This window comes from Bombina bombina, chromosome 1 (assembly GCF_027579735.1).
Source record: "Bombina bombina isolate aBomBom1 chromosome 1, aBomBom1.pri, whole genome shotgun sequence".
Classification (NCBI taxonomy): domain Eukaryota; kingdom Metazoa; phylum Chordata; class Amphibia; order Anura; family Bombinatoridae; genus Bombina; species Bombina bombina.
The window spans coordinates 1,534,465,189-1,534,483,829 of NC_069499.1; the positions used below are offsets into that span (position 1 = coordinate 1,534,465,189).

General features: G+C 37.9%; 1 protein-coding gene across 1 annotated transcript in view; it reads left to right on the forward strand.

Annotated features, from left to right (window-relative positions):
* Positions 1 to 18,641, forward strand: part of LOC128666882 (myosin-16-like) — a 357,676-nt gene that overhangs the window by 308,706 nt on the left and 30,329 nt on the right. The window contains exon 15 of the mRNA XM_053721692.1: positions 11,883 to 12,083. Within this exon, the coding sequence (XP_053577667.1) occupies positions 11,883 to 12,083 (201 nt within the window). The remainder of the gene's footprint in view (positions 1 to 11,882; positions 12,084 to 18,641) is intronic.

Consider the following 18,641-nt stretch of genomic DNA (forward strand, 5'->3'; position numbering starts at 1 on the left):
AGAAGTCCTCATTGAAGCCGGAAGAAGTCTTCATCGAAGCCGGCAGAAGTCTTCATCCAGATGGAATCTTCATCCGGCGCAAAGCAGATCCATCTTCAAGAAGACATCCGGCGTGGAGCATCCTCTTCTTCCGATAGTCAACGTAGAATGAAATTTCCCTTTAAGGTACGTCATCCAAGATGACGTTCCTTACATTCCGATTGTCTGATAGAATTCTATCAGCCAATAAGAATTAAAGGGGAAAAAATCCTATTGGCTGTTGCAATCAGCCAATAGGATTGAGCTTTCATCCTATTGGCTGATCCAATCAGCCAATAGGATTAAGCTTGCATTCTATTGGCTGATTGGAATAGCCAATAGAATGCAAGCTCAATCCTATTGGCTGATTGCAACAGCCAATAGGATTTTTTCCCCTTTAATTCCTATTGGCTGATAGAATTCTATCAGCCAATCAGAATGTAAGGGACACCATCTTGACCTACGTTGACCATCGGAAGAAGAGGATACTCTGCGCCGGATGTCTTAAAGATGGATCTGCTCCGTGCCGGATGGATGAAGACAGAAGATGCCGTCTGGATGAAGACTTCTGCCAGCTTCGATGAGGACTTTGGCCCGCTTGGATGAAGACTTCTGCCGGCTTCGATGAGCACTTCTGCCGCTTGGATAAGGATGGATGTCTGGTCTTCGAAAACTGGAAGTGGATTGGTGGGGGGTTAGTGTTAGGTTTTTTTAAGGGTTTATTGGGTGGGTTTTATTTTTAGGTTAGAGACTTTGGGCAGTAAAAGAGCTAAATGCCCTTTTAAGGGCAATGCCCATACAAATGCCCTTTTCAGGGCAAGGGGAGCTTAGGTTTTTTAGATAGGGTTTTTATTTGGGGGGTTTGGTTGGTTGGGTGGTGGGTTTTACTGTTGGGGGGTGTTTTTACAGGTAAAAGAGCTGATTTCTTTGGAGCAATGCCCCGCAAAAGGCCCTTTTAAGGGCCATTGGTAGTTTATTGTAGGCTAGGGGTTTTTTTTTATTTTGTGGGGGCTTTTTTATTTTGATAGGGCTATTAGATTAGGTGTAATTTGTTTTTATTTTTGATACTGTGGTTTTTTTATTTTTTGTAACTTAGCGTTTATTTTTTTGTAATTTAGTAATTTTTAATAGTATATTTAAATAATTTGAGTAGGGTTAGTTTTTTTTATATTTAATATAGTTATTTTAATTGGTAGTTTAATGTAATTTTAGTATAATAGTTAGGGTAGGATAATTAATAGTTTAATATAGTTTATTTTAATTCTACAGGTAAGTTTTAATTTATTATAAGATAGGGATGAGGTAACTTTAATGTAAAGTTAGCGGATTGTTAGGTTTAGGGGTTAATAGCTTAATTTAGTTTATGGCAATGTGGGGGGGCTGGCGGTTAAGGGGTTAATAGGTTGAATTAATGGTAGTGATGTGGGAGGCCAGGGGTTTAGGGGTTAATCATTTTATTACAGTTGCGGCGGGGTTCGGGAGCGGCAGGATAGGAGTTGATAAATTTTATTTAGCTTGCGGCGATGTCGGGCAGCAGATTAGGGGTGTTTAGACTCAGGGCTTATGTTAGGGTGTTAGGTGTAAACGTAATTTGTTTTCCACCATAGAAATCAATGGGATATCTGGCAGCATCGAACATAAGCTTTCGCTGTTTTCAGACTCCCATTGATTCCTATGGCATCTGCGACCTCCAGGGTGGCGGATTGAAAACCAGGTACACTGGGCCAGAATAGTGGCGAGCGTACCTGTTAAAAATTTGTTAACTTGCAAAAGGTGTCAGATAGTGTCGAATTTGTATTCGGAACATCTGTAATGACTTAAGCATTGATCTGTGTCGGATTGAGACCGGCGGATTACGTCACAAATTTCAACTTTTGACGGTCTGTGGGCTTTGATAACTAGGTCGAATCAAGCTCGCCACAATTACGCTGCGGAATTCCGGTGTATTGGCGGTTGATGGCTTGATAAATAGGCCTCGTAGTCTCCTCTGGCATATCACGGTGCTCTCTCATTAAATATCGGGCTAGAGTTAGGTTAGATTTAGGGCTAGAGTTAGGTTAGATTTAGGGCTAGAGTTAGGTTAGATTTAAGGCTAGAGTTAGGTTAGATTTAGGGCTAGAGTTAGGTTAGATTTAGGGCTAGAGTTAGGTTAGATTTAGGGCTAGAGTTAGGTTAGAGTTAGGGTTAGAGTAAGGTTAGATTTAGGGATAGAGTTAGGTTATATTTAGGGCTAGAGTTAGGTTATATTTAGGGCTAGAGTTAGGTTAGATTTAGGGCTAGAGTTAGGTTATATTTAGGACTAGAGTTAGGTTAGATTTAGAAATTTGTTAACTTGCAAAAGGTGTCAGATAGTGCCGAATTTATATTCGGAACATCTGTAATGATGTAAGCATCGATCTGTGTCGGATTGAGACCGGCGGATCGTATGTTACGTCAAAATTTCAACTTTTGTCAGTCTGTAGGCTTTGATAACTAGGTTGAATCAAGCACGCCACAATTACGCTGCGGAATTCAGGCATATTTGCAGGTGATGGCTTGATAAATAGGCCTCATAGTCTCCTCTGGCATATCACGGTGCTCTCTCGTTAAATATAGGGCTAGAGTTAGGTTAGATTTAGGGCTAGAGTTCGGTTAGATTTAGGGTTAGAGTTAGGTTAGATTTAGGGCTAGAGTTAGGTTAGATTTAGGGCTAGAGTTAGGTTAGATTTAGGGCTAGAGTTAGGTTAAATTTAGGGCTAGAGTTAGGTTATATTTAGTGCTAGAGTAAGGTTATAATTAGGGCTAGAGTTAGGTTAGATTTAGAGCTAGAGTTAGGTTAGATTTAGAGCTAGAGTTAGGTTAGATTAAGGGCTAAAGTAAGGTTATATTTAGGGCTAGAGTTAGGTTAGGATTAGGGCTAGAGTTTGGTTGGATTTAGGGTTAAAGTTAGTTTAGGGTTAGGGCTAGAGTTAGGTTAGATTTAGGGCTAGAGTTAGGTTAGATTTAGGGCTAGAGTTAGGTTAGAGTTAGGTTAGAGTTAGGGCTAGAGTTAGGTTAGATTTAGGGCTAGAGTAAGGTTAGATTTAGGGCTAGAGTAAGGTTAGATTTAGGTCTAGAGTTAGGGCTAGAGTTAGGTTAGATTTAGGGCTGAAGTTAGCTTAGATTTAGGGCTAGAGTTTGGTTAGATTTATGGCTAGAGTTACTTTAGGGTTAGGGTTAGGGCAAGAGTTAGGTTATATTTTGGGCTAGAGATAGGTTAGATTTAGAGCTTGAGTTAGATTAGATTTAGAGCTAGAGTTAGATTACATTTAAGACTATTTAGGGCTAGAGTTAGGTAAGGGCCATGGCTAGAGTTAGGTTAGATTTAGGGCTAGAGATAGGTTAGATTTAGAGCTAGAGTTAGGTTATATTTAGGGTTAGAGTTAGGTTCGATTTAAGGCTAGAGTGAGGTTAGATTTAGAGCTAGAGTTAGGTTAGATTTAGTGCTAGAGTTAGGTTAGATTTAGGGCTAAAGTAAGGTTAGATTTAGGGCTAGAGTTAGGTTAAGGGTTGGGGCTAGAGTTTGGTTAGTTTTAGGGCTACAGTTAGTTTAGGGTTAGGGCTAGAGTTAGGTTAGATTTAGGGCTAGAGTTAGGTAATATTTAGGGCTAGAGTTAGGTTAGAGTTAAGACTAGAGTTAGGTTAGAGTTAAGACTAGAGTTAGGTTAGATCTAGGGCTAGAGTGAGGTTAGATTTAGAGCTAGAGTTAGGTTAGATTTAGTGCTAGAGTTAGGTTAGATTTAGGGCTAAAGTAAGGTTAGATTTAGGGCTAGAGTTAGGTTAAGGGTTGGGGCTAGAGTTTGGTTAGTTTTAGGGCTACAGTTAGTTTAGGGTTAGGGCTAGAGTTAGGTTAGATTTAGGGCTAGAGTTAGGTAATATTTAGGGCTAGAGTTAGGTTAGAGTTAAGACTAGAGTTAGGTTAGAGTTAAGACTAGAGTTAGGTTAGATCTAGGGCTAGAGTTAGGTTAGATTTAGGGCTAGAGTTAGTTTAGATTTAGGGCTAGAGTAAGGTTAGATTTAGGGCTAGAGTTAGGTTACATTTAGGGCTAGAGTTAGGTTAGAGTTAGGGATAGAGTTTGGTTAGATTTAGGGCTAGAGTTACTTTAGGGTTAGGGTTAGGGCAAGAGTTAGGCTAGATTTAGAGCTAGAGTTAGGTTAGATTTAGAGCTTAAGTTAGGTTAGGTTTAGAGCTAGAGTTAGGTTACATTTAAGTCTATAGTTAAGTTATATTTAGGGCTAGAGTTAGGTTAGGGCCATGGCTAGAGTTAGGTTAGATTTAGGGCTAGAGTTAGGTTAGATTTAGAGCTTGAGTTAGGTTAGATTTAGGGCTAGAGTTAGGTTAGGGTTAGGGCTAGAGTTAGGTTAGAGTTAGGGCTAGAGTTAGGTTATATTTAGGGCTAGAGTTAAGTTAGTTTTAGAGCTAGAGTTAGGTTATATTTAGGGCTAGAGTTAGGTTAGATTTAGGGCTAGAGTTAGGTTAGAGTTAGGTTAGATTTAGGGCTAGAGTTAAGTTATATTTAGTGCTGCTAGAGTTAGGTTATATTTAAGGCTAGAGTGAGGTTATATTTAGGGCTAGAGTTAGGTTAGATTTAGGGCTAGAATTTGGTTAGAGTTAGGGCTAGAGTTAGGTTAGATTTAGGTCTAGAGTTAGGTTAGATTTAGGACTAGAGTTTGGTTAGATTTAGGGCTAGAGTTAGGTTAGATTTAGGGCTAGAGTTAGGTTAGAGTTAGGGCTAGAGTAAGGTTATATTTAGGGCTAGAGTTAAGTTAGTTTTAGAGCTAGAGTTAGGTTATATTTAGGGCTAGAGTTAGGTTAGATTTAGGGCTAGAGTTAGGTTAGAGTTAGGTTATATTTCGGGCTAGAGTTGTTATATTTAGTGCTGCTAGACTTAGGTTATATTTAAGGCTAGAGTAAGGTTAGATTTAGGGATAGAGTTAGGTTATATTTAGGGCTAGAGTTAGGTTATATTTAGGGCTAGAGTTAGGTTAGATTTAGGGCTAGAGTTAGGTTATATTTAGGACTAGAGTAAGGTTAGATTTAGAAATTTGTTAACTTGCAAAAGGTGTCAGATAGTGCCGAATTTGTATTCGGAACATCTGTAATGACGTAAGCATCGATCTGTGTCGGATTGAGACTGGCGGATCGTATGTTACGTCAAAATTTCAACTTTTGCCAGTCTGTAGGCTTTGATAACTAGGTTGAATCAAGCACGCCACAATTACGCTGCGGAATTCCGGCATATTTGCAGGTGATGGCTTGATAAATAGGCCTCATAGTCTCCTCTGGCATATCACGGTGCTCTCTCATTAAATATAGGGCTAGAGTTCGGTTAGATTTAGGGCTAGAGTTCGGTTAGATTTAGGGTTAGAGTTAGGTTAGATTTAGGCCTAGAGTTAGGTTAGATTTAGGGCTAGAGTTAGGTTAGATTTAGGGCTAGAGTTAGGTTAGATTAAGGGCTAAAGTAAGGTTATATTTAGGGCTAGAGTTAGGTTAGGATTAGGGCTAGAGTTTGGTTGGATTTAGGGTTAGAGTTAGTTTAGGGTTAGGGCTAGAGTTAGGTTAGATTTAGGGCTAGAGTTAGGTTAGATTTAGGGCTAGAGTTAGGTTAGATTTAGGGCTAGAGTTAGGTTAGAGTTAGGTTAGAGTTAGGGCTAGAGTTAGGTTAGATTTAGGGCTAGAGTAAGGTTAGATTTAGGTCTAGAGTTAGGTTAGAGTTAGGGCTAAAGTTAGCTTAGATTTAGGGCTAGAGTTTGGTTAGATTTATGGCTAGAGTTACTTTAGGGTTAGGGTTAGGGCAAGAGTTAGGTTATATTTTGGGCTAGAGATAGGTTAGATTTAGAGCTTGAGTTAGATTAGATTTAGAGCTAGAGTTAGATTACATTTAAGACTATTTAGGGATAGAGTTAGGTTAGGGCCATGGCTAGAGTTAGGTTAGATTTAGGGCTAGAGATAGGTTATATTTAGAGCTAGAGTTAGGTTATATTTAGGGTTAGAGTTAGGTTCGATTTAAGGCTAGAGTTAGGTTAGATTTAGGGCTAGAGTTAAGTTATATTTAGTGCTGCTAGAGTTAGGTTATATTTAAGGCTAGAGTGAGGTTATATTTAGGGCTAGAGTTAGGTTAGATTTAGGGCTAGAATTTGGTTAGAGTTAGGGCTAGAGTTAGGTTAGATTTAGGTCTAGAGTTAGGTTAGATTTAGGACTAGAGTTTGGTTAGATTTAGGGCTAGAGTTAGGTTAGATTTAGGGCTAGAGTTAGGTTAGAGTTAGGGCTAGAGTAAGGTTATATTTAGGGCTAGAGTTAAGTTAGTTTTAGAGCTAGAGTTAGGTTATATTTAGGGCTAGAGTTAGGTTAGATTTAGGGCTAGAGTTAGGTTAGAGTTAGGTTATATTTCGGGCTAGAGTTGTTATATTTAGTGCTGCTAGACTTAGGTTATATTTAAGGCTAGAGTAAGGTTAGATTTAGGGATAGAGTTAGGTTATATTTAGGGCTAGAGTTAGGTTATATTTAGGGCTAGAGTTAGGTTAGATTTAGGGCTAGAGTTAGGTTATATTTAGGACTAGAGTAAGGTTAGATTTAGAAATTTGTTAACTTGCAAAAGGTGTCAGATAGTGCCGAATTTGTATTCGGAACATCTGTAATGACGTAAGCATCGATCTGTGTCGGATTGAGACTGGCGGATCGTATGTTACGTCAAAATTTCAACTTTTGCCAGTCTGTAGGCTTTGATAACTAGGTTGAATCAAGCACGCCACAATTACGCTGCGGAATTCCGGCATATTTGCAGGTGATGGCTTGATAAATAGGCCTCATAGTCTCCTCTGGCATATCACGGTGCTCCCTCATTAAATATAGGGCTAGAGTTCGGTTAGATTTAGGGCTAGAGTTCGGTTAGATTTAGGGTTAGAGTTAGGTTAGATTTAGGCCTAGAGTTAGGTTAGATTTAGGGCTAGAGTTAGGTTAGATTTAGGGCTAGAGTTAGGTTAGATTTAGGGCTAGAGTTAGGTTATATTTAGTGCTAGAGTAAGGTTATAATTAGGGCTAGAGTTAGGTTAGATTTAGAGCTAGAGTTAGGTTAGATTTAGAGCTAGAGTTAGGTTAGATTAAGGGCTAAAGTAAGGTTATATTTAGGGCTAGAGTTAGGTTAGGATTAGGGCTAGAGTTTGGTTGGATTTAGGGTTAGAGTTAGTTTAGGGTTAGGGCTAGAGTTAGGTTAGATTTAGGGCTAGAGTTAGGTTAGATTTAGGGCTAGAGTTAGGTTAGATTTAGGGCTAGAGTTAGGTTAGAGTTAGGTTAGAGTTAGGGCTAGAGTTAGGTTAGATTTAGGGCTAGAGTAAGGTTAGATTTAGGTCTAGAGTTAGGTTAGAGTTAGGGCTAAAGTTAGCTTAGATTTAGGGCTAGAGTTTGGTTAGATTTATGGCTAGAGTTACTTTAGGGTTAGGGTTAGGGCAAGAGTTAGGTTATATTTTGGGCTAGAGATAGGTTAGATTTAGAGCTTGAGTTAGATTAGATTTAGAGCTAGAGTTAGATTACATTTAAGACTATTTAGGGATAGAGTTAGGTTAGGGCCATGGCTAGAGTTAGGTTAGATTTAGGGCTAGAGATAGGTTATATTTAGAGCTAGAGTTAGGTTATATTTAGGGTTAGAGTTAGGTTCGATTTAAGGCTAGAGTGAGGTTAGATTTAGAGCTAGATTTAGGTTAGATTTAGTGCTAGAGTTAGGTTAGATTTACGGCTAAAGTAAGGTTAGATTTAGGGCTAGAGTTAGGTTAAGGGTTGGGGCTAGAGTTTGGTTAGTTTTAGGGCTACAGTTAGTTTAGGGTTAGGGCTAGAGTTAGGTTAGATTTAGGGCTAGAGTTAGGTTAGATTTAGGGCTAGAGTTAGGTTATATTTAGGGCTAGAGTTAGGTTAGAGTTAAGACTAGAGTTAGGTTAGATCTAGGGCTAGAGTTAGGTTAGATTTAGGGCTAGAGTTAGTTTAGATTTAGGGCTAGAGTAAGGTTAGATTTAGGGCTAGAGTTAGGTTACATTTAGGGCTAGAGTTAGGTTAGAGTTAGGGATAGAGTTTGGTTAGATTTAGGGCTAGAGTTACTTTAGGGTTAGGGTTAGGGCAAGAGTTAGGCTAGATTTAGGGCTAGAGTTAGGTTAGATTTAGAGCTAGAGTTAGGTTAGATTTAGAGCTAGAGTTAGGTTACATTTATGTCTATAGTTAAGTTATATTTAGGGCTAGAGTTAGGTTAGGGCCATGGCTAGAGTTAGGTTAGATTTAGAGCAAGAGTTAGGCTAGATTTAGGGCTAGAGTTAGGTTAGATTTAGGGCTAGAGTTAGGTTAGGGCTAGAGTTAGGTTAGATTTAGGGATAGAGTTAACTTAGTTTTAGAGCTAGAGTTAGGTTATATTTAGGGCTAGAGTTAGGTTAGATTTAGGGCTAGAGTTAGGTTAGAGTTAGGTTATATTTAGGGCTAGAGTTAAGTTATATTTAGTGCTGCTAGAGTTAGGTTATATTTAAGGCTAGAGTGAGGTTATATTTAGGGATAGAGTTAGGTTAAATTTAGGGCTAGAGTTAGGTTAGGGCTAGAATTAGGTTAGATTTAGGGCTAGAGTTAGGTTAGATTTAGGGCTAGAGTTAGGTTAGATTTAGGGCTAGAGTTAGGTTACAGTTAGGGCTAGAGTTAGGTTACAGTTAGGGATAGAGTTTGGTTAGATTTAGGGCTAGAGTTACTTTAGGATTAGGGTTAGGGCAAGAGTTAGGTTAGATTTTGGGCTAGAGTTAGATTATATTTAGAGCAAGAGTTAGGCTAGATTTAGGGCTAGAGTTAGGTTAGATTTAGGGCTAGAGTTAGGTTAGATTTAGAGCTAGAATTAGGTTACATTTAAGGCTAGAGTTAAGTTATATTTAGGGCTAGAGTAAGGTTAGATTGAGAGCTTGAGTTAGGTTAGATTTAGAGCTAGAGTTAGTTTATATTTAAGGCTAGAGTTAAGTTATATTTAGGGCTAGAGTTAGGTTAGGGCCATGGCTAGAGTTAGGTTAGATTTAGGGCTAGAGTTAGGTTAGATTTAGGACTAGAGTTAGGTTAGATTTAGGGCTAGAGTTAGGTTAGATTTAGGGCTAGATTTCAGTTAGATTTAGAGCTAGAGTTAGGTTAGATTTAGAGCTAGCATTAGGTTATATTTAGGGCTAGAGTTAGGATAGGGTTAAGGCTAGAGTTAGGTTAGAGTTAGGGCTAGAGTTGGGTTCGATTTAGGCTAGAGTTTGGTTAGATTTAGGGCTAGAGCTAGTTTAGAGTTAGAGCTAGAGTTGGTTAGATTTAGGGCTAGAATTAGGTTAGATTTAGGGCTAGATTTAGGTTATATTTAGGGCTAGAGTTAGGTTAGAGTTAGGGCTAGAGTTAGGATAGATTTGCGGCTAGAGTTAGGTTAGATTTAGGGCTAGAGTTAGGTTAAATTTTGGGGCTAGAGTTAGGTTAGATTTAGGGCTAGAGTTAGGTTAGATTTAGGGCTAGAGTTAGGTTAGATTTAGGGCTAGAGTTAGGTTAAATTTTGGGGCTAGAGTTAGGTTATATTTAGGGCTAGAGTTAGAACCTGGGCCCTGTGGTTTCTAGTTACGCCTCTGGTTAGGGCTAGAGTTAGGTTAGATTTAGGGCTAGAGTGATGCTAGGGTTAGGGCCCAATGATTACTGACGTCTCATCAGTATTGCAAGTCCCCTCAAAGAATTTTGCATGGGCAACTATTAGCTTGAGAACTATCTAGCTATTCAGGGTTTTATATTTGAATTAAGGACAAGTACATGACAATATAATGTTCAAAAAAGCCCCCAAAGATTTTGTTGATGGGTTTTTGCTCTGCAGCCCCTTAGTTATGTCACTGACATAGGATGGAAAGAAACAGCAAAGAAAAATTTTAACAGACAGTATAAGTGCTGGATAACCCCTGCTCTTCACATTCAGCTAGATTACGAGTTTTGAGCGCCATAGGGAAATTACCGACCGCCACAAAGCGGCATTATTTCACCTCCCTATAGCGCTGCTATTACAGGTTTACAAAAAGCAGGCTTGTGCGGGCGATATGGTTGCATTGAGCTCCATACCTCACCCTAATACAAGTGCTGCTTTGACGTGCTCGTGTACGATTTCCACATAGACATCAATGGGAGAGCCGGCAAAAAAAGCCTAACTACTGCGATCGCAAGCTCAATCCTATTATCTGATTGGATCAACCAATAGGATTAAAGCTTAATCCTACTGACTGATTGGATCAGCCAATAGGATTTTTTCCCCTTTAATTCCTATCGGCTGATAGAATTCTATCAGCCAATGGGAATGTAAGGGACGCCATCTTGGATGACGTCACTTAAAGGGAACCTTCAGTTTACGGCGGCGACCATATGAAGAGGATGCTCCGCGACAGATGTCTTGAAGATGGACCCACTCCGCGCCGGATGGAAGATAGAAGATGTCGTCTGGATGAAGACATCTGCCCGCTTGGATGAAGACTTCTGGCCACTTCGATGAGGACTTCTGCCTGCTTGGATGAGGACTTCGCCGGCTGGATGAGGATGGATGTCCAGTCTTCGAGAACTGTAAGTGGATCGTCGGGGGTTAGTGTTAGTTTTTTTTAAGTGTTTTATTTTTAGCTTAGGGTTTCGGCACCATAAAATAGCTAAATGCCCTTTTAAGGACAATGCCCATCCAAATGCCCTTTTCAAGGCAATGGTTAGCTTAGGTTTATTTAGATAGAGTTTTATTTGGGGGGTTTTGTTGGGTGGGTGGTGGGTTTTACTGTTGGGGGGTGTTTGTAATTTTTATTGCCAGGTAAAAAAGCTGATTTCTTTGGGGCAATGCCCCACAAAAGGCCCTTTTAAGGGCTATTGGCAGTTTAGTGTAGGCTAGGGGTTTATTATTTTTTTTGGGGGGGGGCTTTTTATTTTGATATGGCTATTAGATTAGGAGTAATTCATTTTTTTTATTTGATAATTTCGTTTTTTTTTAATGTAATTTAGTGGGGGGGGTTGTAATTTAGATAATTGTATTTGATTAATTTAATTCATTTGACTTGATTGTAATGTTAGGTTTTATTGTAAGACAGGTTAGGTTTTATTTTACAGGTAACGTTGTATTTATTTTAACTAGGTAGTTAGTAAATAGTTAATAACTATTAGTTATATTGTAGCTAGCTTAGGTTTTATTTTACAGGTAAGAATGTATTTAGTTTTAAAAAGGAATTATTTAGTTAATAATTGTAAGGTTTATTTAGATTTATTTTAATTATATTAAGTTAGGGGTTGTTAGGGTTAGGGTTAGACTTATGCTTAGGGTTAAGTTAGGGTTAGGTTTAGGGGTTAAAATATTTATGTAGTGATGTGGGAGGCCAGAGGTTTAGGGGTTAATAGTTAAATTTAGGATATTTTGTTGTGGGGGGCTTGCGGTTTAGTGGTTAATTGGTTTATTATAGAGGTGGTGTGGGCAGACAGCAGATTAGGGGTTAATAATATTTAAGTAGTGTTTGTGATGTGGGAGGGCGGCGGTTAATAGGTAGTTTATGGGTGTTAGTGTACTTTTTAACACTTTAGTTATGAGTTTTATGCTACAGCTTTGTAACGTAAAACTCATAACTACTGACTTTAGATGGCGGTAAAGATCTTGTCATTATAGAGTGTACCGCTCACTTTTTGGCCTCCCAGGCAAACTATAAACTATAAACCTATACCTACAAGACTCGTAATAGCGGCGTTAGGGAAAAAGCATCGTTATGAAGCATAACGCTACTTTTTCACTCATAACGCCAAACTCGTAATCTAGCTGACTGTTATTTAATGTGTTTTATAGTTATTATAATTTTTATTATTCCAGATAAAAGAACTGGAGCAAGAGCTGGACACAGAACAAAAGAAACACGTTGAGACCACAAAGACCTTACGTAAGAATGAGCGACGTCTGAAAGAATTGGTGTTCCAGGCAGAGGAGGATCAGAAGAATCATCTGCGGACACAGGAGCTTATCGAGCGTTTGCAGACAAAGCTGAAGGTCTATAAAAGGCAGACCGAGGAAGCAGTGAGTATATTATTATTATTTTATTATTTTACTGCATAACTAAGACAAACAGGATTACTTTAGAAACCATCCTGCAGTCATTTGATGATCATCAAACTACTTTAGAAATCATTTGCCCATCATCAGACATCATCAGGCTTGTAAAGTCATCAGCTAAGGTACACAATTCTGGGCGATTACTTCAGATTACTTAATAAGCAAGAAAAGCCAGTGAATGACTTGAGACATCTAATTTAATATTTCTGCCTGTGGGCATACTTCAGTCATCAATTACTTCAGAATGACTCCAGGAAGATCATCCTTTTTGACTGGGGTAGTTTCTTTTTAATATTTCATTTATTCATTTTAAACAACAGTTACCCCCTTTTTTTTTTATTCCGTCCAAATGACGCTGGGCTTTAGCGCCGTTAGGACGGAATACAATGTCATAGCCATTTGGCTGTCCTGAAGCCAATGGTGCTTCCTGGATGTGATCCCGGTCTGGAGGGCGTGCCTAGCGTCATAGTGATGCCCCCCTGACCTGATCCCATAATTTAACTTTTACGATGACCCTGTCATGAAAGGGTTAAACTATGATTATTATATTTTTTTTGTCCTATTGTAATGTTTGCATCGCCTTCACTTACTTAAAAACTGGCAACACCCCTTTGCGAGACACACAGTACTCACTGTACTCAAGATACCATTTGCATTTTTTAGGATTAGATCAGGGGCTTTTTAGTACTGGTGATATTTCTCATAGAACCTCACAAGACCAGAGAGCTTTAGTGAATTTGGCTTATAGTTATATTCAAGCAACAGTGAAATAATAAAATGTTTAAGCAAATTTTCTTTTTGCACTTTTAAGTCTCTTTCACACACACCTGTATGCGATAGGTTATATTGTAGTTAAACAAGCTAAATTCTGCTGTTTGACTTCTCACATATTTCACGGCAATACATATCCATAGGGGTTCAGCCGTATGCGTATTTTCATGCTTAATTCCTGGTGAGCTATTAGAGCTAATGGGGTCAATTTATCAAGCTCCGTACGGTGCCCTGTGTTTTCTAAAGATCTCTGCTTCATAACTGATCGGAAAAGCCAATAGACTGCGAGGTCAATCCAATTGGCTGATTGGATCAGCCAATCAGATTTTTCTTACCTTAATTCCGATTGGCTGATAGAATCCTATCAGCCAATCGGAATTCGAGGGACGCCATCTTGGATGATGTCCCTTAAAGGAACCGTCATTCATCGTTAGTCCGTCGGTTGAAGAGGATGGCTCTGCGTCGGCTGGCTGGAAGATGGCTCCGCTCCGGATGGATGAAGATAGAAGACCCCGCTTGGATGAAGACTTCTACCGGATGGAGGACCTCTTCTTTCCCCGGTTGGATGAAGACTTCTACCGGATGGAGGACATCTTCTTGCCCCGGTTGGATGAAGAATTCGACTCGGCTGAGTGAAGACGACTCAAGGTAGGGAGATCTTCAGGGGGTAAGTGTTAGGTTTATTTAAGGGGGGTTTGGGTTGGTTAGAGTAGGGGTATGTGGGTGGTGGGTTGAAATATTGGGGGGGGGTATTGTATTTTTAATTACAGGTAAAAGGGCTGATTACTTTGGGGCAAAGCCCCACAAAAGGCCCTTTTAAGGGCTGGTAAAAGAGCTGATTACTTTTTAATTTAGTAAATATGAGACAGCACCACTGTTAGTGCTTTGGCATAGGGGTTAAACTGCTGCACCCCAAAGCAATATAAAATGTTCAGAAAGGATGCCAGCACATAGATACAAAGTAATTAATTTATTAAAGACCTAAAAATTGCGACGTTTCGGGGTGACTCCCCTTAATCATGTAATGACATTGCATGATTAAGGGGAGTCACCCCCGAAATGTCACAATTTTTAGGTCTTTAATAAATTAATTACTTTGTATCTATGTGCTGGCATCCTTTCTGAACACTTTTTAATTTAGAATAGGGTAGGGCATTTTATTATTTTGTAGGGCTTTTTATTTTATTAGGGGGCTTAGATTAGGTGTAATTAGTTTAAACTTCTTGTAATTTTTTTTTTATTTTCTGTAATTTAGTGTTTGTTTTTTTTGTATTATAGATTAATTTATTTAATTGTATTTTAGTTTAGCTAATTGTAGTTAATTTATTTAATTAATTTATTGATAGTGTAGTGTTAGGTGTATTTGTAACTTAGGTTAGGATTTATTTTACAGGTAATTTTGTAATTATTTTAACTAGGTAGCTATTAAATAGTTATTAACTATTTAAAGGCTATTGTACCTAGTTAAAATAAATACAAAGTTGCCTGTAAAATAAATATAAATCCTAAAATAGCTACAATGTAACTAATAGTTATATTGTAGCTATATTAGGGTTTATTTTATAGGTATTTATTTTTAAATAGGAAAAATGTATTTAATGATAGTAAATTTATTTAGATTAATTTAAATGATATTTAAGTTAGGGGGTGTTAGGGTTAAACTTAGGTTTAGGGGTTAATAAATTTATTATAGTAGCGGCGACGTTGCGGGCGGGAGATTAGGGGTTAATATTTGTAGGTAGGTGGCGGCGATGTTAGGGAGGGCAGATTAGGGATTAATACTATTTATTATAGTGTTTGTGAGGCGGGAGTGCGGCGGTTTAGGGGTTAATACATTTATTATAGTGGCGGCGAGGTCCGGTCGGCAGATTAGGGGTTAATAAGTGTAGGTAGGTGGCGGCGACGTTGGGGGGGGCAGATTAGGGGTTAATAAATATAATATAGGTGTCGGCGATGTTAGGGGCAGCAGATTAGGGGTACATAGGGATAATGTAGGTGGCGGCGGTGTACGGAGTGGCAGATTAGGGGTTAAAAAAATATATTATAAGGTTTGTAATGTGGGGGGGCCTCGGTTTAGGGGTTCATAAGTAGTTTATGGGTGTTAATGTACTTTATAGCACAGTAGTTAAGAGCTTTATGTTGCGGCGTTAGCCCATAAAGCTCTTAACTACTGACTTTTTTTGGCGGTAGGAGTCTTGTTGGTAGAGGCTCTACCGCTCACTTCTTCCAAGACTCCAAATACCAGCGTTAGGCAAATCCCATTGAAAAGATAAGATACGCAATTGACGTAAGGGGATCTGCGGTAGCCTGGAGTCGTGGAAAGAAAGTGAGCATTAGACCCTTTCCTGCCTGAATACCAGCAGGCGGTAAAAAGCAGCATTAGGACCCCTTAACGCTGCTTTTGACGGCTAACGCCAAACTCTAAATCTAGCCGTAAAGTTATTAACCCCTAAACCTAACCCTAAGTCTAACTCTAAAACCCACTAACTTTAATATAATTAAAATAAATCTAATTAAAAATTCCTATCATTAACTAAATAATTCCTATTTAAAACTAAATACTTACCTATAAAATAAACCCTAAGCTAGCTACAATATAACTAATAGTTACATTGTAGCTATCTTAGGTTTTATTTTTATTCCACAGGCAAGTTTGTATTTATTTTAACTAGGTAGAATAGTTACTAAATAGTTATTAACTATTTACTAACTGCCTAGCTAAAATAAATAAAAATTTACCTGTAAAATAAAACCTAACCTGTCTTACACTAACACATAACCTTACACTACAATTAAATAAATTATAAATAAATACATTATAAATAAATATAAATTAGATAAATACAATTAACTAAATTACAAAACCCCCCACTAAATTACACAAAATAAAAAATAAATTATCAGGTATTTAACCTAATTACATCTAATCTAATAGCCCTATCAAAATAAAAAAGCCCCCCCAAAATAAAAAAAAACCCTAGCCTAAACTAAACTACCAATAGCCCTTAAAAGGGCCTTTTGCGGGGCATTGCCCCAAAGAAATAAGCTCTTTTACCTTTAAAAAAAAAAATACAAATAACCCCACAACAGTAAAACCCACCACCCACACAACCAAACCCCAAATAAAAATCTAACTAAAAAAAACTAAGCTCCCCATTGCCCTGAAAAGGGCATTTGTATGGGCTTTGCCCTTAAAAGGGCATTTAGCTCTTTTTCAGCCCAAACCTTAATCTAAAAATAAAACCCAACCAATAAACCCTTAAAAAAACCTAACACTAACCCCCGAAGATCCACTTACAGTTTTTGAAGACCAGACATCCATCCTCAACGAAGCCTGCGGAAGTTTTCATCCAAACGGCAAGAAGTCCTCAACAAAGCCGGGAGAAGTCTTCATACAAGCGGCCGAAGTCTTCATCCAAGCCGGCAGAAGTATATTGCTTGCTAACGTCAGGTTTTTGTAAACCTGTAATACCAGCGCTGTAGGTAAGTGAGCAGTAACAATAACTTACAAGCGCCGCTCATAACGCAAAACTCGTAATCTAGCCGAAAGATAACAACACATAAATCATTGCTCTTATTAATATGCAGTATGTAGATTAATGGTAATAGCTGTGGTTTAAAGCCACTTGTACATCATAGTAAACCTATTCATATAAATCTACATATGACCATCTAGTATAGTGAATATAATTACATGAAAAGTGGATACTATATTGCAAAACTTATACGTCAGACAATGTTCTATACATTCTATGGATGCCGTGAATTACACCCACTTGATCTAATATATCATAATCAATGGATAGATTTCTCTATCTCTATCTTAAATTATTGGAAGAAAATGTTATTTGAAGAAAATGGTATTTGAAGAAAATGGTATTTGAAGAAAATGTTATCTTTCCCAATACTAACTAGGGGCAATTGCTAAACCTGTCACAACACTAATGAATGAATCCTTGATGTCTGGATACATACCCAAACTTTGGAAAACTGCAAGAGTAGTGCCTATTCATAAAAGTGGGGAGTTAACCTTGGTTTCTAACTATCGCCATATATTATTGCTCCCAGTATTGTCAAAAATCTTAGAAAAATGTGTCCATACGCAATTATGCGAGTATTAACAACAATCTAACTATCTGACCCCTGACCAATCAGGTTTTCACCCAAATCACTCCACTACAACTGCCTTCCTAAAAGTTTGCAACAACATCCAAACTGGCATGGAACAAGGAGACCTAACTGGAGCTATTTTCCTTGGTTTTGCAAAGGCCTTTGACACAGTAGACCACAACATACTACTGATCTGTGGGGTGACAGTAGAGCGCTGGTATAAAGGAGATACCACACACTTACAAATGAGAAGATCCTTCGTTCTCCTCAGAAATTTAAGTGAAAAAAGGGGGGAGTGGGGTAAGTGCGCTAAAAAAGCTAAAGGTATCAGAACAAAGTATATTTTTATACCTTAATTTCCGATATATATATTATAATAGTGAATGGAAATTAATTAATAAAACTTCATTTTTTAATGAAATAAACCAATTGTTAATAAAGGTGTTTCTTTAAGAGTGAATTTAAACTTTGTGTAAGTGATATAGAAAAGTAACTGAAATTGTTGCTAACGAGGTGATGTGAAAAGTAACTAAAATTGTTGCTAATAAAATAATGTGAAAAAAATGTGTCATAAACAGTGTTTGGAATTTATTATGTTTGGAAATATCCTATATTTAGGATAATACAATACTTAGAGGCTAGGTAGAAAATGTAGTACCAATAGCAATATTGAGAATATATATTTATTGGTCCAGACTAAAAATTAGCAGGATCCAAGGGACCTAACAGATAACCCTTATATAGTAAATGCACACAGATGTTAAGAATCTTACAAATTTATTTTTGATTAAAAATATTACATATAACAATTATATAGGGGACGTCTCCCCAATTGCACAGCCTAAAGTTTCTCTAGAGTCATAAAAATCATAAAAATCTAAAAGACTTCTATAAAACAATCTATGTGATGAACAGCGAATAATAAAAACTATATATCATATAGGCACAGTAGTTAACTCTCGTAATAGCTTTTGGTGTGATAGATTCTTTTATCCAGACTTAGTTATTTTTGTATCGCCTTAAATTTTATATGTGGATCATAAAAAAGTCTCTATGTAAGTTCCGTAATAGATAGTAATATCACACAGAGGTAGTCTCAAAAGTCTCTATGTAAGTTCCGTAATAGATTGTAATATCACACAGAGTTATATTTTCTAGGGGTAATTGTACTCTCCCTTCAGATGTGGTTAAGACAAATTTAAAAGCTTACTTTCTTTAAGTCCTGGAGGAGCTTCTGGAGCTTGTGTCCGCCGGCTATTTCTCAGCCGAGTCAGTGCGCCGCATGGATCTTGGCGTCTGACGTCACCGGTAAATCTTCCGGTTGTCAAAAAGGAAGAAGAAACTCTCAGCTTAAGTGTATATTTTATCCAAATAGGATTTGGGAAATAAATTCTTTGTGAGTCAGATGAAATTATACCCTGCACCTAGTGCCAATGCACGCAGGGATATTTAGACACTAGGTGCAGGGTATAATTTCATCTGACTCACAAAGAATTTATTTCCCAAATCCTATTTGGATAAAATATACACTTAAGCTGAGAGTTTCTTCTTCCTTTTTGACAACCGGAAGATTTACCGGTGACGTCAGACGCCAAGATCCATGCGGCGCACTGACTCGGCTGAGAAATAGCCGGCGGACAC